The sequence below is a fragment of the Salvelinus fontinalis genome, chromosome 2, assembly GCF_029448725.1.
Source record: "Salvelinus fontinalis isolate EN_2023a chromosome 2, ASM2944872v1, whole genome shotgun sequence".
In the NCBI taxonomy this organism is placed as follows: domain Eukaryota; kingdom Metazoa; phylum Chordata; class Actinopteri; order Salmoniformes; family Salmonidae; genus Salvelinus; species Salvelinus fontinalis.
This window is the reverse complement of record NC_074666.1, coordinates 95,010,810-95,032,784: the sequence shown is the minus strand read 5'-3', so window position 1 is coordinate 95,032,784 and position 21,975 is coordinate 95,010,810. Positions and strand designations below refer to the sequence as shown.

Sequence of the window (21,975 nt, the reverse complement as noted above, 5' to 3'; positions counted from 1 at the left end):
ATAGAGCGCTGTGTTATCTCTGGGCTATTAATATAGAGCGCTGTGTTATCTCTGAGCTATTAATATAGAGCGCTGTGTTATCTCTGGGCTATTAACATAGAGCGCTGTGTTATCTCTGGGCTATTAATATAGAGCGCTGTGTTATCTCTGGGCTATTAATATAGAGCGCTGTGTTATCTCTGAGCTATTAATATAGAGCGCTGTGTTATCTATTAATATAGAGCGCTGTGTTATCTCTGGGCTATTAATATAGAGCGCTGTGTTATCTATTAATATAGAGCGCTGTGTTATCTATTGATATAGAGCGCTGTGTTATCTCTGGGCTATTAATATAGAGCGCTGTGTTATCTATTAATATAGAGCGCTGTGTTATCTCTGAGCTATTAATATAGAGCGCTGTGTTATCTCTGGGCTATTAATATAGAGCGCTGTGTTATCTCTGGGCTATTAATATAGAGCGCTGTGTTATCTATTAATATAGAGCGCTGTGTTATCTCTGAGCTATTAATATAGAGCGCTGTGTTATCTCTGGGCTATTAATATAGAGCGCTGTGTTATCTCTGGGCTATTAATATAGAGCACTGTGTTATCTATTAATATAGAGCGCTGTGTTATCTCTGAGCTATTAATATAGAGCGCTGTGTTATCTATTAATATAGAGCACTGTGTTATCTCTGAGCTATTAATATAGAGCGCTGTGTTATCTCTGAGCTATTAATATAGAGCGCTGTGTTATCTCTGAGCTATTAATATAGAGCGCTGTGTTATCTCTGAGCTATTAATATAGAGCGCTGTGTTATCTATTAATATAGAGCGCTGTGTTATCTCTGGGCTATTAATATAGAGCACTGTGTTATCTATTAATATAGAGCGCTGTGTTATCTCTGAGCTATTAATATAGAGCGCTGTGTTATCTCTGGGCTATTAATATAGAGCGCTGTGTTATCTATTAATATAGAGAGCTGTGTTATCTCTGAGCTATTAATACAGAGCGCTGTGTTATCTCTGAGCTATTAATATAGAGCGCTGTGTTGTCTCTGAGCTATTAATATAGAGCGCTGTGTTATCTCTGAGCTATTAATATAGAGAGCTGTGTTATCTCTGAGCTATTAATATAGAGCGCTGTGTTATCTCTGAGCTATTAATATAGAGCGCTGTGTTATCTCTGAGCTATTAATATAGAGCCCTGTGTTATCTCTGAGCTATTAATATAGAGCGCTGTGTTATCTCTGAGCTATTAATATAGAGCGCTGTGTTATCTCTGACCTATTAATATAGAGCGCTGTGTTATCTCTGACCTATTAATATAGAGCGCTGTGTTATCTATTAATATAGAGCGCTGTGTTATCTATTAATATAGAGCGCTGTGTTATCTATTAATATAGAGCACTGTGTTATCTATTAATATAGAGCACTGTGTTATCTATTAATATAGAGCGCTGTGTTATCTCTGAGCTATTAATATAGAGCACTGTGTTATCTCTGGGCTATTAATATAGAGCGCTGTGTTATCTCTGAGCTATTAATATAGAGCGCTGTGTTATCTATTAATATAGAGCGCTGTGTTATCTCTGAGCTATTAATATAGAGCGCTGTGTTATCTCTGAGCTATTAATATAGAGCGCTGTGTTATCTCTGAGCTATTAATATAGAGCGCTGTGTTATCTATTAATATAGAGCGCTGTGTTATCTCTGAGCTATTAATATAGAGCGCTGTGTTATCTCTGAGCTATTAATATAGAGCGCTGTGTTATCTATTAATATAGAGCACTGTGTTATCTCTGAGCTATTAATATAGAGCGCTGTGTTATCTCTGAGCTATTATTATAGAGCGCTGTGTTATCTCTGAGCTATTAATATAGAGCGCTGTGTTATCTCTGGGCTATTAATATAGAGCGCTGTGTTATCTCTGAGCTATTAATATAGAGCGCTGTGTTATCTCTGAGCTATTAATATAGAGCGCTGTGTTATCTCTGAGCTATTAATATAGAGCGCTGTGTTATCTCTGGGCTATTAATATAGAGCGCTGTGTTATCTCTGAGCTATTAATATAGAGCGCTGTGTTATCTCTGAGCTATTAATATAGAGCGCTGTGTTATCTCTGAGCTATTAATATAGAGCGCTGTGTTATCTCTGAGCTATTAATATAGAGCGCTGTGTTATCTCTGAGCTATTAATATAGAGAGCTGTGTTATCTCTGAGCTATTAATATAGAGCGCTGTGTTATCTCTGAGCTATTAATATAGAGCGCTGTGTTATCTCTGAGCTATTAATATAGAGCGCTGTGTTATCTCTGAGCTATTAATATAGAGCGCTGTGTTATCTCTGAGCTATTAATATAGAGCACTGTGTTATCTCTGGGCTATTAATATAGAGCACTGTGTTATCTCTGAGCTATTAATATAGAGCGCTGTGTTATCTATTAATATAGAGTGCTGTGTTATCTCTGGGCTATTAATATAGAGCGCTGTGTTATCTATTAATATAGAGCGCTGTGTTATCTATTAATATAGAGCGCTGTGTTATCTCTGAGCTATTAATATAGAGCGCTGTGTTATCTATTAATATAGAGCGCTGTGTTATCTCTGGGCTATTAATATAGAGCGCTGTGTTATCTATTAATATAGAGCGCTGTGTTATCTATTAATATAGAGCGCTGTGTTATCTCTGAGCTATTACTATAGAGCACTGTGTTATCTCTGGGATATTAATATAGAGCGCTGTGTTATCTCTGAGCTATTAATATAGAGCGCTGTGTTATCTCTGAGCTATTAATATAGAGCGCTGTGTTATCTCTGGGCTATTAATATAGAGCGCTGTGTTATCTATTAATATAGAGCGCTGTGTTATCTCTGAGCTATTAATAAAGAGCGCTGTGTTATCTCTGAGCTATTAATATAGAGCGCTGTGTTATCTATTGGCTATTAATATAGAGCGCTGTGTTATCTCTGGGCTATTAATATAGAGCGCTGTGTTATCTCTGAGCTATTAATATAGAGCGCTGTGTTATCTCTGAGCTATTAATATAGAGCGCTGTGTTATCTATTAATATAGAGCGCTGTGTTATCTCTGAGCTATTAATATAGAGCGCTGTGTTATCTCTGAGCTATTAATATAGAGCGCTGTGTTATCTATTGGCTATTAATATAGAGCGCTGTGTTATCTCTGGGCTATTAATATAGAGCGCTGTGTTATCTCTGAGCTATTAATATAGAGTGCTGTGTTATCTCTGAGCTATTAATATAGAGCGCTGTGTTATCTCTGAGCTATTAATATAGAGCGCTGTGTTATCTCTGGGCTATTAATATAGAGCGCTGTGTTATCTCTGAGCTATTAATATAGAGCGCTGTGTTATCTCTGGGCTATTAACATAGAGCGCTGTGTTATCTCTGGGCTATTAATATAGAGCGCTGTGTTATCTCTGGGCTATTAATATAGAGCACTGTGTTATCTCTGAGCTATTAATATAGAGCGCTGTGTTATCTCTGGGCTATTAACATAGAGCGCTGTGTTATCTCTGAGCTATTAATATAGAGCACTGTGTTATCTCTGGGCTATTAATATAGAGCACTGTGTTATCTCTGAGCTATTAATATAGAGCGCTGTGTTATCTATTAATATAGAGTGCTGTGTTATCTCTGGGCTATTAATATAGAGCGCTGTGTTATCTATTAATATAGAGCGCTGTGTTATCTATTAATATAGAGCGCTGTGTTATCTCTGAGCTATTAATATAGAGCGCTGTGTTATCTATTAATATAGAGCGCTGTGTTATCTCTGGGCTATTAATATAGAGCGCTGTGTTATCTATTAATATAGAGCGCTGTGTTATCTATTAATATAGAGCGCTGTGTTATCTCTGAGCTATTACTATAGAGCACTGTGTTATCTCTGGGATATTAATATAGAGCGCTGTGTTATCTCTGAGCTATTAATATAGAGCGCTGTGTTATCTCTGAGCTATTAATATAGAGCGCTGTGTTATCTCTGGGCTATTAATATAGAGCGCTGTGTTATCTATTAATATAGAGCGCTGTGTTATCTCTGAGCTATTAATAAAGAGCGCTGTGTTATCTCTGAGCTATTAATATAGAGCGCTGTGTTATCTATTGGCTATTAATATAGAGCGCTGTGTTATCTCTGGGCTATTAATATAGAGCGCTGTGTTATCTCTGAGCTATTAATATAGAGCGCTGTGTTATCTCTGAGCTATTAATATAGAGCGCTGTGTTATCTATTAATATAGAGCGCTGTGTTATCTCTGAGCTATTAATATAGAGCGCTGTGTTATCTCTGAGCTATTAATATAGAGCGCTGTGTTATCTATTGGCTATTAATATAGAGCGCTGTGTTATCTCTGGGCTATTAATATAGAGCGCTGTGTTATCTCTGAGCTATTAATATAGAGTGCTGTGTTATCTCTGAGCTATTAATATAGAGCGCTGTGTTATCTCTGAGCTATTAATATAGAGCGCTGTGTTATCTCTGGGCTATTAATATAGAGCGCTGTGTTATCTCTGAGCTATTAATATAGAGCGCTGTGTTATCTCTGGGCTATTAACATAGAGCGCTGTGTTATCTCTGGGCTATTAATATAGAGCGCTGTGTTATCTCTGGGCTATTAATATAGAGCGCTGTGTTATCTCTGAGCTATTAATATAGAGCGCTGTGTTATCTATTAATATAGAGCGCTGTGTTATCTCTGGGCTATTAATATAGAGCGCTGTGTTATCTATTAATATAGAGCGCTGTGTTATCTATTAATATAGAGCGCTGTGTTATCTCTGGGCTATTAATATAGAGCGCTGTGTTATCTATTAATATAGAGCGCTGTGTTATCTCTGAGCTATTAATATAGAGCGCTGTGTTATCTCTGGGCTATTAATATAGAGCGCTGTGTTATCTCTGGGCTATTAATATAGAGCGCTGTGTTATCTATTAATATAGAGCGCTGTGTTATCTCTGAGCTATTAATATAGAGCGCTGTGTTATCTCTGGGCTATTAATATAGAGCGCTGTGTTATCTCTGGGCTATTAATATAGAGCACTGTGTTATCTATTAATATAGAGCGCTGTGTTATCTCTGAGCTATTAATATAGAGCGCTGTGTTATCTATTAATATAGAGCACTGTGTTATCTCTGAGCTATTAATATAGAGCGCTGTGTTATCTCTGAGCTATTAATATAGAGCGCTGTGTTATCTCTGAGCTATTAATATAGAGCGCTGTGTTATCTCTGAGCTATTAATATAGAGCGCTGTGTTATCTATTAATATAGAGCGCTGTGTTATCTCTGGGCTATTAATATAGAGCGCTGTGTTATCTATTAATATAGAGCGCTGTGTTATCTCTGAGCTATTAATATAGAGCGCTGTGTTATCTCTGGGCTATTAATATAGAGCGCTGTGTTATCTATTAATATAGAGAGCTGTGTTATCTCTGAGCTATTAATACAGAGCGCTGTGTTATCTCTGAGCTATTAATATAGAGCGCTGTGTTGTCTCTGAGCTATTAATATAGAGCGCTGTGTTATCTCTGAGCTATTAATATAGAGAGCTGTGTTATCTCTGAGCTATTAATATAGAGCGCTGTGTTATCTCTGAGCTATTAATATAGAGCGCTGTGTTATCTCTGAGCTATTAATATAGAGCCCTGTGTTATCTCTGAGCTATTAATATAGAGCGCTGTGTTATCTCTGAGCTATTAATATAGAGCGCTGTGTTATCTCTGAGCTATTAATATAGAGCGCTGTGTTATCTCTGACCTATTAATATAGAGCGCTGTGTTATCTCTGAGCTATTAATATAGAGCGCTGTGTTATCTATTAATATAGAGCGCTGTGTTATCTATTAATATAGAGCGCTGTGTTATCTATTAATATAGAGCACTGTGTTATCTATTAATATAGAGCACTGTGTTATCTATTAATATAGAGCGCTGTGTTATCTCTGAGCTATTAATATAGAGCACTGTGTTATCTCTGGGCTATTAATATAGAGCGCTGTGTTATCTCTGAGCTATTAATATAGAGCGCTGTGTTATCTCTGAGCTATTAATATAGAGCGCTGTGTTATCTCTGAGCTATTAATATAGAGCGCTGTGTTATCTCTGGGCTATTAATATAGAGCGCTGTGTTATCTCTGAGCTATTAATATAGAGCGCTGTGTTATCTCTGGGCTATTAATATAGAGCGCTGTGTTATCTCTGAGCTATTAATATAGAGCGCTGTGTTATCTCTGGGCTATTAACATAGAGCGCTGTGTTATCTCTGGGCTATTAATATAGAGCGCTGTGTTATCTCTGGGCTATTAATATAGAGCGCTGTGTTATCTCTGAGCTATTAATATAGAGCGCTGTGTTATCTATTAATATAGAGCGCTGTGTTATCTCTGGGCTATTAATATAGAGCGCTGTGTTATCTATTAATATAGAGCGCTGTGTTATCTATTGATATAGAGCGCTGTGTTATCTCTGGGCTATTAATATAGAGCGCTGTGTTATCTATTAATATAGAGCGCTGTGTTATCTCTGAGCTATTAATATAGAGCGCTGTGTTATCTCTGGGCTATTAATATAGAGCGCTGTGTTATCTCTGGGCTATTAATATAGAGCGCTGTGTTATCTATTAATATAGAGCGCTGTGTTATCTCTGAGCTATTAATATAGAGCGCTGTGTTATCTCTGGGCTATTAATATAGAGCGCTGTGTTATCTCTGGGCTATTAATATAGAGCACTGTGTTATCTATTAATATAGAGCGCTGTGTTATCTCTGAGCTATTAATATAGAGCGCTGTGTTATCTATTAATATAGAGCACTGTGTTATCTCTGAGCTATTAATATAGAGCGCTGTGTTATCTCTGAGCTATTAATATAGAGCGCTGTGTTATCTCTGAGCTATTAATATAGAGCGCTGTGTTATCTCTGAGCTATTAATATAGAGCGCTGTGTTATCTATTAATATAGAGCGCTGTGTTATCTCTGGGCTATTAATATAGAGCGCTGTGTTATCTATTAATATAGAGCGCTGTGTTATCTCTGAGCTATTAATATAGAGCGCTGTGTTATCTCTGGGCTATTAATATAGAGCGCTGTGTTATCTATTAATATAGAGAGCTGTGTTATCTCTGAGCTATTAATACAGAGCGCTGTGTTATCTCTGAGCTATTAATATAGAGCGCTGTGTTGTCTCTGAGCTATTAATATAGAGCGCTGTGTTATCTCTGAGCTATTAATATAGAGAGCTGTGTTATCTCTGAGCTATTAATATAGAGCGCTGTGTTATCTCTGAGCTATTAATATAGAGCGCTGTGTTATCTCTGAGCTATTAATATAGAGCCCTGTGTTATCTCTGAGCTATTAATATAGAGCGCTGTGTTATCTCTGAGCTATTAATATAGAGCGCTGTGTTATCTCTGAGCTATTAATATAGAGCGCTGTGTTATCTCTGACCTATTAATATAGAGCGCTGTGTTATCTATTAATATAGAGCGCTGTGTTATCTATTAATATAGAGCGCTGTGTTATCTATTAATATAGAGCACTGTGTTATCTATTAATATAGAGCACTGTGTTATCTATTAATATAGAGCGCTGTGTTATCTCTGAGCTATTAATATAGAGCACTGTGTTATCTCTGGGCTATTAATATAGAGCGCTGTGTTATCTCTGAGCTATTAATATAGAGCGCTGTGTTATCTCTGAGCTATTAATATAGAGCACTGTGTTATCTCTGGGCTATTAATATAGAGCGCTGTGTTATCTCTGAGCTATTAATATAGAGCGCCGTGTTATCTCTGAGCTATTAATATAGAGCGCTGTGTTATCTCTGAGCTATTAATATAGAGCGCTGTGTTATCTCTGAGCTATTATTATAGAGCGCTGTGTTATCTCTGGGCTATTAATATAGAGCGCTGTGTTATCTCTGGTCTATTAATATAGATTGCTGTGTTATCTCTGAGCTATTAATATAGAGCGCTGTGTTATCTCTGAGATATTAATATAGAGCGCTGTGTTATCTCTGAGCTATTAATATAGAGCACTGTGTTATCTCTGAGCTATTAATATAGAGCGCTGTGTTATCTCTGAGCTATTAATATAGAGCGCTGTGTTATCTCTGAGCTATTAATATAGAGCACTGTGTTATCTCTGGGCTATTAATATAGAGCACTGTGTTATCTCTGAGCTATTAATATAGAGCGCTGTGTTATCTATTAATATAGAGCGCTGTGTTATCTCTGGGCTATTAATATAGAGCGCTGTGTTATCTATTAATATAGAGCGCTGTGTTATCTATTAATATAGAGCGCTGTGTTATCTCTGAGCTATTAATATAGAGCGCTGTGTTATCTATTAATATAGAGCGCTGTGTTATCTCTGGGCTATTAATATAGAGCGCTGTGTTATCTATTAATATAGAGCGCTGTGTTATCTATTAATATAGAGCGCTGTGTTATCTCTGAGCTATTACTATAGAGCACTGTGTTATCTCTGGGATATTAATATAGAGCGCTGTGTTATCTCTGAGCTATTAATATAGAGCGCTGTGTTATCTCTGAGCTATTAATATAGAGCGCTGTGTTATCTATTGGCTATTAATATAGAGCGCTGTGTTATCTCTGGGCTATTAATATAGAGCGCTGTGTTATCTCTGAGCTATTAATATAGAGCGCTGTGTTATCTCTGAGCTATTAATATAGAGCGCTGTGTTATCTATTAATATAGAGCGCTGTGTTATCTCTGAGCTATTAAAATAGAGCGCTGTGTTATCTCTGAGCTATTAATATAGAGCGCTGTGTTATCTATTGGCTATTAATATAGAGCGCTGTGTTATCTCTGGGCTATTAATATAGAGCGCTGTGTTATCTCTGAGCTATTAATATAGAGCGCTGTGTTATCTATTAATATAGAGCGCTGTGTTATCTCTGGGCTATTAATATAGAGCGCTGTGTTATCTATTAATATAGAGCGCTGTGTTATCTATTAATATAGAGCGCTGTGTTATCTCTGGGCTATTAATATAGAGCGCTGTGTTATCTATTAATATAGAGCGCTGTGTTATCTCTGAGCTATTAATATAGAGCGCTGTGTTATCTCTGGGCTATTAATATAGAGCACTGTGTTATCTCTGGGCTATTAATATAGAGCGCTGTGTTATCTCTGGGCTATTAATATAGAGCGCTGTGTTATCTATTAATATAGAGCGCTGTGTTATCTCTGAGCTATTAATATAGAGCGCTGTGTTATCTCTGGGCTATTAATATAGAGCGCTGTGTTATCTCTGGGCTATTAATATAGAGCACTGTGTTATCTATTAATATAGAGCGCTGTGTTATCTCTGAGCTATTAATATAGAGCGCTGTGTTATCTCTGGGCTATTAATATAGAGCGCTGTGTTATCTATTAATATAGAGCGCTGTGTTATCTCTGAGCTATTAATATAGAGCGCTGTGTTATCTCTGAGCTATTAATATAGAGCGCTGTGTTATCTCTGAGCTATTAATATAGAGCGCTGTGTTATCTCTGAGCTATTAATATAGAGTGCTGTGTTATCTATTAATATAGAGCGCTGTGTTATCTCTGAGCTATTAATATAGAGAGCTGTGTTATCTCTGAGCTATTAATATAGAGCGCTGTGTTATCTCTGAGCTATTAATATAGAGCGCTGTGTTATCTCTGAGCTATTAATATAGAGCGCTGTGTTATCTCTGAGCTATTAATATAGAGCGCTGTGTTATCTCTGAGCTATTAATATAGAGTGCTGTGTTATCTATTAATATAGAGCGCTGTGTTATCTCTGAGCTATTAATATAGAGCGCTGTGTTATCTCTGAGCTATTAATATAGAGCGCTGTGTTATCTATTAATATAGAGCGCTGTGTTATCTCTGAGCTATTAATATAGAGCGCTGTGTTATCTCTGAGCTATTAATATAGAGAGCTGTGTTATCTCTGAGCTATTAATATAGAGCGCTGTGTTATCTCTGAGCTATTAATATAGAGCGCTGTGTTATCTCTGAGCTATTAATATAGAGCGCTGTGTTATCTCTGAGCTATTAATATAGAGCGCTGTGTTATCTCTGAGCTATTAATATAGAGCGCTGTGTTATCTCTGAGCTATTAATATAGAGCGCTGTGTTATCTCTGAGCTATTAATATAGAGCGCTGTGTTATCTCTGAGCTATTAATATAGAGCGCTGTGTTATCTCTGAGCTATTAATATAGAGCGCTGTGTTATCTCTGAGCTATTAATATAGAGCGCTGTGTTATCTCTGAGCTATTAATATAGAGCGCTGTGTTATCTCTGAGCTATTAATATAGAGCGCTGTGTTATCTATTAATATAGAGCGCTGTGTTAGCTATTAATATAGAGCACTGTGTTATCTCTGAGCTATTAATATAGAGCGCTGTGTTATCTCTGAGCTATTAATATAGAGCGCTGTGTTATCTATTAATATAGAGCGCTGTGTTATCTCTGGGCTATTAATATAGAGCGCTGTGTTATCTCTGAGCTGTTAATATAGAGCGCTGTGTTATCTCTGAGCTATTAATATAGAGCGCTGTGTTATCTCTGAGCTATTAATATAGAGCGCTGTGTTATCCCTGAGCTATTAATATAGAGCGCTGTGTTATCTATTAATATAGAGCGCTGTGTTATCTCTGAGCTATTAATATAGAGCGCTGTGTTATCTCTGAGCTATTAATATAGAGCGCTGTGTTATCTCTGAGCTATTAATATAGAGCGCTGTGTTATCTATTAATATAGAGCGCTGTGTTATCTCTGAGCTATTAATATAGAGCGCTGTGTTATCTCTGAGCTATTAATATAGAGAGCTGTGTTATCTCTGAGCTATTAATATAGAGCGCTGTGTTATCTCTGAGCTATTAATATAGAGCGCTGTGTTATCTCTGAGCTATTAATATAGAGCGCTGTGTTATCTCTGAGCTATTAATATAGAGCGCTGTGTTATCTCTGAGCTATTAATATAGAGCGCTGTGTTATCTCTGAGCTATTAATATAGAGCGCTGTGTTATCTCTGAGCTATTAATATAGAGCGCTGTGTTATCTCTGAGCTATTAATATAGAGCGCTGTGTTATCTCTGAGCTATTAATATAGAGCGCTGTGTTATCTCTGAGCTATTAATATAGAGCGCTGTGTTATCTCTGAGCTATTAATATAGAGCGCTGTGTTATCTATTAATATAGAGCGCTGTGTTATCTCTGAGCTATTAATATAGAGCGCTGTGTTATCTCTGAGCTATTAATATAGAGCGCTGTGTTATCTCTGAGCTGTTAATATAGAGCGCTGTGTTATCTATTAATATAGAGCGCTGTGTTATCTCTGAGCTATTAATATAGAGCGCTGTGTTATCTCTGAGCTATTAATATAGAGCGCTGTGTTATCTATTAATATAGAGCACTGTGTTATCTCTGAGCTATTAATATAGAGCGCTGTGTTATCTCTGAGCTATTATTATAGAGCGCTGTGTTATCTCTGAGCTATTAATATAGAGCGCTGTGTTATCTCTGGGCTATTAATATAGAGCGCTGTGTTATCTCTGAGCTATTAATATAGAGCGCTGTGTTATCTCTGAGCTATTAATATAGAGCGCTGTGTTATCTCTGAGCTATTAATATAGAGCGCTGTGTTATCTCTGGGCTATTAATATAGAGCGCTGTGTTATCTCTGAGCTATTAATATAGAGCGCTGTGTTATCTCTGAGCTATTAATATAGAGCGCTGTGTTATCTCTGAGCTATTAATATAGAGCGCTGTGTTATCTCTGAGCTATTAATATAGAGCGCTGTGTTATCTCTGAGCTATTAATATAGAGAGCTGTGTTATCTCTGAGCTATTAATATAGAGCACTGTGTTATCTCTGGGCTATTAATATAGAGCACTGTGTTATCTCTGAGCTATTAATATAGAGCGCTGTGTTATCTATTAATATAGAGTGCTGTGTTATCTCTGGGCTATTAATATAGAGCGCTGTGTTATCTATTAATATAGAGCGCTGTGTTATCTATTAATATAGAGCGCTGTGTTATCTCTGAGCTATTAATATAGAGCGCTGTGTTATCTATTAATATAGAGCGCTGTGTTATCTCTGGGCTATTAATATAGAGCGCTGTGTTATCTATTAATATAGAGCGCTGTGTTATCTATTAATATAGAGCGCTGTGTTATCTCTGAGCTATTACTATAGAGCACTGTGTTATCTCTGGGATATTAATATAGAGCGCTGTGTTATCTCTGAGCTATTAATATAGAGCGCTGTGTTATCTCTGAGCTATTAATATAGAGCGCTGTGTTATCTCTGGGCTATTAATATAGAGCGCTGTGTTATCTATTAATATAGAGCGCTGTGTTATCTCTGAGCTATTAATAAAGAGCGCTGTGTTATCTCTGAGCTATTAATATAGAGCGCTGTGTTATCTATTGGCTATTAATATAGAGCGCTGTGTTATCTCTGGGCTATTAATATAGAGCGCTGTGTTATCTCTGAGCTATTAATATAGAGCGCTGTGTTATCTCTGAGCTATTAATATAGAGCGCTGTGTTATCTATTAATATAGAGCGCTGTGTTATCTCTGAGCTATTAATATAGAGCGCTGTGTTATCTCTGAGCTATTAATATAGAGCGCTGTGTTATCTATTGGCTATTAATATAGAGCGCTGTGTTATCTCTGGGCTATTAATATAGAGCGCTGTGTTATCTCTGAGCTATTAATATAGAGCGCTGTGTTATCTCTGAGCTATTAATATAGAGCGCTGTGTTATCTCTGAGCTATTAATATAGAGCGCTGTGTTATCTCTGGGCTATTAATATAGAGCGCTGTGTTATCTCTGAGCTATTAATATAGAGCGCTGTGTTATCTCTGGGCTATTAACATAGAGCGCTGTGTTATCTCTGGGCTATTAATATAGAGCGCTGTGTTATCTCTGGGCTATTAATATAGAGCGCTGTGTTATCTCTGAGCTATTAATATAGAGCGCTGTGTTATCTATTAATATAGAGCGCTGTGTTATCTCTGGGCTATTAATATAGAGCGCTGTGTTATCTATTAATATAGAGCGCTGTGTTATCTATTAATATAGAGCGCTGTGTTATCTCTGGGCTATTAATATAGAGCGCTGTGTTATCTATTAATATAGAGCGCTGTGTTATCTCTGAGCTATTAATATAGAGCGCTGTGTTATCTCTGGGCTATTAATATAGAGCGCTGTGTTATCTCTGGGCTATTAATATAGAGCGCTGTGTTATCTATTAATATAGAGCGCTGTGTTATCTCTGAGCTATTAATATAGAGCGCTGTGTTATCTCTGGGCTATTAATATAGAGCGCTGTGTTATCTCTGGGCTATTAATATAGAGCACTGTGTTATCTATTAATATAGAGCGCTGTGTTATCTCTGAGCTATTAATATAGAGCGCTGTGTTATCTATTAATATAGAGCACTGTGTTATCTCTGAGCTATTAATATAGAGCGCTGTGTTATCTCTGAGCTATTAATATAGAGCGCTGTGTTATCTCTGAGCTATTAATATAGAGCGCTGTGTTATCTCTGAGCTATTAATATAGAGCGCTGTGTTATCTATTAATATAGAGCGCTGTGTTATCTCTGGGCTATTAATATAGAGCGCTGTGTTATCTATTAATATAGAGCGCTGTGTTATCTCTGAGCTATTAATATAGAGCGCTGTGTTATCTCTGGGCTATTAATATAGAGTGCTGTGTTATCTATTAATATAGAGAGCTGTGTTATCTCTGAGCTATTAATACAGAGCGCTGTGTTATCTCTGAGCTATTAATATAGAGCGCTGTGTTGTCTCTGAGCTATTAATATAGAGCGCTGTGTTATCTCTGAGCTATTAATATAGAGAGCTGTGTTATCTCTGAGCTATTAATATAGAGCGCTGTGTTATCTCTGAGCTATTAATATAGAGCGCTGTGTTATCTCTGAGCTATTAATATAGAGCCCTGTGTTATCTCTGAGCTATTAATATAGAGCGCTGTGTTATCTCTGAGCTATTAATATAGAGCGCTGTGTTATCTCTGAGCTATTAATATAGAGCGCTGTGTTATCTCTGACCTATTAATATAGAGCGCTGTGTTATCTCTGAGCTATTAATATAGAGCGCTGTGTTATCTATTAATATAGAGCGCTGTGTTATCTATTAATATAGAGCACTGTGTTATCTATTAATATAGAGCACTGTGTTATCTATTAATATAGAGCGCTGTGTTATCTCTGAGCTATTAATATAGAGCACTGTGTTATCTCTGGGCTATTAATATAGAGCGCTGTGTTATCTCTGAGCTATTAATATAGAGCGCTGTGTTATCTCTGAGCTATTAATATAGAGCGCTGTGTTATCTCTGAGCTATTAATATAGAGCGCTGTGTTATCTCTGGGCTATTAATATAGAGCGCTGTGTTATCTCTGAGCTATTAATATAGAGCGCTGTGTTATCTCTGGGCTATTAATATAGAGCGCTGTGTTATCTCTGAGCTATTAATATAGAGCGCTGTGTTATCTCTGGGCTATTAACATAGAGCGCTGTGTTATCTCTGGGCTATTAATATAGAGCGCTGTGTTATCTCTGGGCTATTAATATAGAGCGCTGTGTTATCTCTGAGCTATTAATATAGAGCGCTGTGTTATCTATTAATATAGAGCGCTGTGTTATCTCTGGGCTATTAATATAGAGCGCTGTGTTATCTATTAATATAGAGCGCTGTGTTATCTATTAATATAGAGCGCTGTGTTATCTCTGGGCTATTAATATAGAGCGCTGTGTTATCTATTAATATAGAGCGCTGTGTTATCTCTGAGCTATTAATATAGAGCGCTGTGTTATCTCTGGGCTATTAATATAGAGCGCTGTGTTATCTCTGGGCTATTAATATAGAGCGCTGTGTTATCTATTAATATAGAGCGCTGTGTTATCTCTGAGCTATTAATATAGAGCGCTGTGTTATCTCTGGGCTATTAATATAGAGCGCTGTGTTATCTCTGGGCTATTAATATAGAGCACTGTGTTATCTATTAATATAGAGCGCTGTGTTATCTCTGAGCTATTAATATAGAGCGCTGTGTTATCTATTAATATAGAGCACTGTGTTATCTCTGAGCTATTAATATAGAGCGCTGTGTTATCTCTGAGCTATTAATATAGAGCGCTGTGTTATCTCTGAGCTATTAATATAGAGCGCTGTGTTATCTCTGAGCTATTAATATAGAGCGCTGTGTTATCTATTAATATAGAGCGCTGTGTTATCTCTGGGCTATTAATATAGAGCGCTGTGTTATCTATTAATATAGAGCGCTGTGTTATCTCTGAGCTATTAATATAGAGCGCTGTGTTATCTCTGGGCTATTAATATAGAGCGCTGTGTTATCTATTAATATAGAGAGCTGTGTTATCTCTGAGCTATTAATACAGAGCGCTGTGTTATCTCTGAGCTATTAATATAGAGCGCTGTGTTATCTCTGAGCTATTAATATAGAGCGCTGTGTTATCTCTGAGCTATTAATATAGAGCCCTGTGTTATCTCTGAGCTATTAATATAGAGCGCTGTGTTATCTCTGAGCTATTAATATAGAGCGCTGTGTTATCTCTGAGCTATTAATATAGAGCGCTGTGTTATCTCTGACCTATTAATATAGAGCGCTGTGTTATCTATTAATATAGAGCGCTGTGTTATCTATTAATATAGAGCGCTGTGTTATCTATTAATATAGAGCACTGTGTTATCTATTAATATAGAGCACTGTGTTATCTATTAATATAGAGCGCTGTGTTATCTCTGAGCTATTAATATAGAGCACTGTGTTATCTCTGGGCTATTAATATAGAGCGCTGTGTTATCTCTGAGCTATTAATATAGAGCGCTGTGTTATCTCTGAGCTATTAATATAGAGCACTGTGTTATCTCTGGGCTATTAATATAGAGCGCTGTGTTATCTCTGAGCTATTAATATAGAGCGCCGTGTTATCTCTGAGCTATTAATATAGAGCGCTGTGTTATCTCTGAGCTATTAATATAGAGCGCTGTGTTATCTCTGAGCTATTATTATAGAGCGCTGTGTTATCTCTGGGCTATTAATATAGAGCGCTGTGTTATCTCTGGTCTATTAATATAGATTGCTGTGTTATCTCTGAGCTATTAATATAGAGCGCTGTGTTATCTCTGAGATATTAATATAGAGCGCTGTGTTATCTCTGAGCTATTAATATAGAGCACTGTGTTATCTCTGAGCTATTAATATAGAGCGCTGTGTTATCTCTGAGCTATTAATATAGAGCGCTGTGTTATCTCTGAGCTATTAATATAGAGCACTGTGTTATCTCTGGGCTATTAATATAGAGCACTGTGTTATCTCTGAGCTATTAATATAGAGCGCTGTGTTATCTATTAATATAGAGCGCTGTGTTATCTCTGGGCTATTAATATAGAGCGCTGTGTTATCTATTAATATAGAGCGCTGTGTTATCTATTAATATAGAGCGCTGTGTTATCTCTGAGCTATTAATATAGAGCGCTGTGTTATCTATTAATATAGAGCGCTGTGTTATCTCTGGGCTATTAATATAGAGCGCTGTGTTATCTATTAATATAGAGCGCTGTGTTATCTATTAATATAGAGCGCTGTGTTATCTCTGAGCTATTACTATAGAGCACTGTGTTATCTCTGGGATATTAATATAGAGCGCTGTGTTATCTCTGAGCTATTAATATAGAGCGCTGTGTTATCTCTGAGCTATTAATATAGAGCGCTGTGTTATCTATTGGCTATTAATATAGAGCGCTGTGTTATCTCTGGGCTATTAATATAGAGCGCTGTGTTATCTCTGAGCTATTAATATAGAGCGCTGTGTTATCTCTGAGCTATTAATATAGAGCGCTGTGTTATCTATTAATATAGAGCGCTGTGTTATCTCTGAGCTATTAAAATAGAGCGCTGTGTTATCTCTGAGCTATTAATATAGAGCGCTGTGTTATCTATTGGCTATTAATATAGAGCGCTGTGTTATCTCTGGGCTATTAATATAGAGCGCTGTGTTATCTCTGAGCTATTAATATAGAGCGCTGTGTTATCTATTAATATAGAGCGCTGTGTTATCTCTGGGCTATTAATATAGAGCGCTGTGTTATCTATTAATATAGAGCGCTGTGTTATCTATTAATATAGAGCGCTGTGTTATCTCTGGGCTATTAATATAGAGCGCTGTGTTATCTATTAATATAGAGCGCTGTGTTATCTCTGAGCTATTAATATAGAGCGCTGTGTTATCTCTGGGCTATTAATATAGAGCACTGTGTTATCTCTGGGCTATTAATATAGAGCGCTGTGTTATCTCTGGGCTATTAATATAGAGCGCTGTGTTATCTATTAATATAGAGCGCTGTGTTATCTCTGAGCTATTAATATAGAGCGCTGTGTTATCTCTGGGCTATTAATATAGAGCACTGTGTTATCTCTGGGCTATTAATATAGAGCACTGTTATCTATTAATATAGAGCGCTGTGTTATCTCCGAGCTATTAATATAGAGCGCTGTGTTATCTCTGGGCTATTAATATAGAGCGCTGTGTTATCTATTAATATAGAGCGCTGTGTTATCTCTGAGCTATTAATATAGAGCGCTGTGTTATCTCTGAGCTATTAATATAGAGCGCTGTGTTATCTCTGAGCTATTAATATAGAGCGCTGTGTTATCTCTGAGCTATTAATATAGAGTGCTGTGTTATCTATTAATATAGAGCGCTGTGTTATCTCTGAGCTATTAATATAGAGCGCTGTGTTATCTCTGAGCTATTAATATAGAGCGCTGTGTTATCTCTGGGCTATTAATATAGAGCGCTGTGTTATCTCTGGGCTATTAATATAGAGCTCTGTGTTATCTATTAATATAGAGCGCTGTGTTATCTCTGAGCTATTAATATAGAGCGCTGTGTTATCTCTGGGCTATTAATATAGAGCGCTGTGTTATCTCTGGGCTATTAATATAGAGCGCTGTGTTATCTCTGAGCTATTAATATAGAGCCCTGTGTTATCTCTGAGCTATTAATATAGAGCGCTGTGTTATCTCTTGGCTATTAATATAGAGCGCTGTGTTATCTCTGGGCTATTAATATAGAGCGCTGTGTTATCTATTAATATAGAGCGCTGTGTTATCTATTAATATAGAGCGCTGTGTTATCTCTGAGCTATTAATATAGAGCGCTGTGTTATCTATTAATATAGAGCGCTGTGTTATCTCTGGGCTATTAATATAGAGCGCTGTGTTATCTCTGAGCTATTAATATAGAGCGCTGTGTTATCTCTGAGCTATTAATATAGAGCGCTGTGTTATCTCTGAGCTATTAATATAGAGCGCTGTGTTATCTATTAATATAGAGCGCTGTGTTATCTCTGAGCTATTAATATAGAGCGCTGTGTTATCTCTGAGCTATTAATATAGAGCGCTGTGTTATCTCTGGGCTATTAATATAGAGCGCTGTGTTATCTCTGGGCTATTAATATAGAGCGCTGTGTTATCTCTGGGCTATTAATATAGAGCGCTGTGTTATCTCTGAGCTGTTAATATAGAGCGCTGTGTTATCTATTAATATAGAGCGCTGTGTTATCTATTAATATAGAGCGCTGTGTTATCTCTGAGCAATTAATATAGAGCGCTGTGTTATCTCTGAGCTATTAATATAGAGCGCTGTGTTATCTATTAATATAGAGCGCTGTGTTATCTATTAATATAGAGCGCTGTGTTATCTCTGAGCTATTAATATAGAGCGCTGTGTTATCTCTGAGCTATTAATATAGAGCGCTGTGTTATCTCTGAGCTATTAATATAGAGCGCTGTGTTATCTCTGGGCTATTAATATAGAGCGCTGTGTTATCTCTGAGCTATTAATATAGAGCGCTGTGTTATCTCTGGGCTATTAATATAGAGCGCTGCGTTATCTCTGGGCTATTATTATAGAGCGCTGTGTTATCTCTGGGCTATTAATATAGAGCGCTGTGTTATCTCTGAGCTATTAATATAGAGCGCTGTGTTATCTATTAATATAGAGCGCTGTGTTATCTCTGGGCTATTAATATAGAGCGCTGTGTTATCTCTGAGCTATTAATATAGAGCGCTGTGTTATCTCTGAACTATTAATATAGAGCGCTGTGTTATCTCTGAGCTATTAATATAGAGCCCTGTGTCATCTATTAATATAGAGCGCTGTGTTATCTCTGAGCTATTAATATAGAGCGCTGTGTTATCTCTGGGCTATTAATATAGAGCGCTGTGTTATCTATTAATATAGAGCGCTGTGTTATCTCTGAGCTATTAATATAGAGCGCTGTGTTATCTCTGAGCTATTAATATAGAGCGCTGTGTTATCTCTGAGCTATTAATATAGAGCGCTGTGTTATCTCTGAGCTATTAATATAGAGCGCTGTGTTATCTCTGAGCTATTAATATAGAGCGCTGTGTTATCTCTGAGCTATTAATATAGAGAGCTGTGTTATCTCTGAGCTATTAATATAGAGCGCTGTGTTATCTCTGGGCTATTAATATAGAGCGCTGTGTTATCTCTGAGCTATTAATATAGAGCGCTGTGTTATCTCTGAGCTATTAATATAGAGCGCTGTGTTATCTCTGAGCTATTAATATAGAGCGCCGTGTTATCTCTGGGCTATTAATATAGAGCGCTGTGTTATCTATTAATATAGAGCGCTGTGTTATCTATTAATATAGAGCGCTGTGTTATCTCTGAGCTATTAATATAGAGCGCTGTGTTATCTATTAATATAGAGCGCTGTGTTATCTCTGGGCTATTAATATAGAGTGCTGTGTTATCTCTGAGCTATTAATATAGAGCGCTGTGTTATCTATTAATATAGAGCGCTGTGTTATCTCTGAGCTATTAATATAGAGCGCTGTGTTATCTCTGAGCTATTAATATAGAGCGCCGTGTTATCTCTGAGCTATTAATATAGAGCGCTGTGTTATCTCTGAGCTATTAATATAGAGCGCTGTGTTATCTCTGGGCTATTAATATAGAGCGCTGTGTTATCTCTGAGCTATTAATATAGAGCGCTGTGTTATCTCTGAGCTATTAATATAGAGCGCTGTGTTATCTCTGAGCTATTAATATAGAGAGCTGTGTTATCTCTGAGCTATTAATATAGTGCGCTGTGTTATCTCTGAGCTATTAATATAGAGCGCTGTGTTATCTCTGAGCTATTAATATAGAGCCCTGTGTTATCTCTGAGCTATTAATATAGAGCGCTGTGTTATCTCTGAGCTATTAATATAGAACGCTGTGTTATCTCTGAGCTATTAATATAGAGCGCTGTGTTATCTCTGAGCTATTAATATAGAACGCTGTGTTATCTCTGAGCTATTAATATAGAGCGCTGTGTTATCTCTGAGCTATTAATATAGAGCGCTGTGTTATCTCTGGGCTATTAATATAGAGTGCTGTGTTATCTATTAATATAGAGTGCTGTGTTATCTATTAATATAGAGCGCTGTGTTATCTATTAATATAGAGCGCTGTGTTATCTCTGAGCTATTAATATAGAGCGCTGTGTTATCTCTGAGCTATTAATATAGAGAGCTGTGTTATCTCTGGGCTATTAATATAGAGCGCTGTGTTATCTCTGAGCTATTAATATAGAGCGCTGTGTTATCTCTGAGCTATTAATATAGAGCGCTGTGTTATCTCTGGGCTATTAATATAGAGCGCTGTGTTATCTCTGGGCTATTAATATAGAGCGCTGTGTTATCTCTGAGCTATTAATATAGAGCGCTGTGTTATCTCTGAGCTATTAATATAGAGCGCTGTGTTATCTCTGAGCTATTAATATAGAGCGCTGTGTTATCTCTGGGCTATTAATATAGAGCGCTGTGTTATCTCTGGGCTATTAATATAGAGCGCTGTGTTATCTCTGAGCTATTAATATAGAACGCTGTGTTATCTCTGAGCTATTAATATAGAGCGCTGTGTTATCTCTGGGCTATTAATATAGAGCGCTGTGTTATCTATTAATATAGAGCGCTGTGTTATCTATTAATATAGAGCGCTGTGTTATCTATTAATATAGAGCGCTGTGTTATCTCTGAGCTATTAATATAGAGCGCTGTGTTATCTCTGAGCTGTTAATATAGAGCGCTGTGTTATCTATTAATATAGAGCGCTGTGTTATCTATTAATATAGAGCGCTGTGTTATCTATTAATATAGAGCGCTGTGTTATCTATTAATATAGAGCGCTGTGTTATCTATTAATATAGAGCGCTGTGTTATCTCTGAGCTATTAATATAGAGCGCTGTGTTATCTCTGAGCTATTAATATAGAGCGCTGTGTTATCTCTGAGCTATTAATTAATATAGAGGCCTTTTATGATTTGATGATGATTTTAACTCTTTGTTGTGATTGGGTGACCTCTGACCTTTGTGTTTCGTAGGTAAGGGTCGAGGTCGGCAGGTCATTGCTGTTGCCAGGACAGCAGACGTGGTCATCATGATGCTGGACGCCACCAAGGGAGACGTACAGAGGTGTGTGTTCTGTTCTTAGTACTAGCAGCTAGTTAGTTACTAGTTAGGTACTGTCTCCCAGCTAGTTAGTTACTAGTTAGGTACTGTTCTTAGTACTAGCAGCTAGTTAGTTACTAGTTAGGTACTGTCTCCCAGCTAGTTAGTTACTAGTTAGGTACTGTCTGTCCCAGCTAGTTAGTTACTAGTTAGGTACTGTTCTTAGTACTAGCAGCTAGTTAGTTACTAGTTAGGTACTGTCTCCCAGCTAGTTAGTTACTAGTTAGGTACTGTCTGTCCCAGCTAGTTAGTTACTAGTTAGGTACTGTCTGTCCCAGCTAGTTAGTTACTAGTTAGGTACTGTCTCCCAGCTAGTTAGTTACTAGTTAGGTACTGTTCTTAGTACTAGCAGCTAGTTAGTTACTAGTTAGGTTCTGTCTGTCC

At 37.0% G+C, this 21,975-nt stretch overlaps 1 protein-coding gene across 3 annotated transcripts in view; it reads left to right on the top strand.

Moving 5' to 3' along the window:
- LOC129832272 (developmentally-regulated GTP-binding protein 2) overlaps positions 1 to 21,975 on the top strand; it is a 96,188-nt gene that overhangs the window by 43,997 nt on the left and 30,216 nt on the right. For all 3 annotated transcript variants that reach the window (XM_055896217.1, XM_055896225.1, XM_055896207.1), the window contains exon 6: positions 21,465 to 21,555. In XM_055896217.1, coding sequence (XP_055752192.1) covers positions 21,465 to 21,555 — 91 coding nt within the window. The remainder of the gene's footprint in view (positions 1 to 21,464; positions 21,556 to 21,975) is intronic.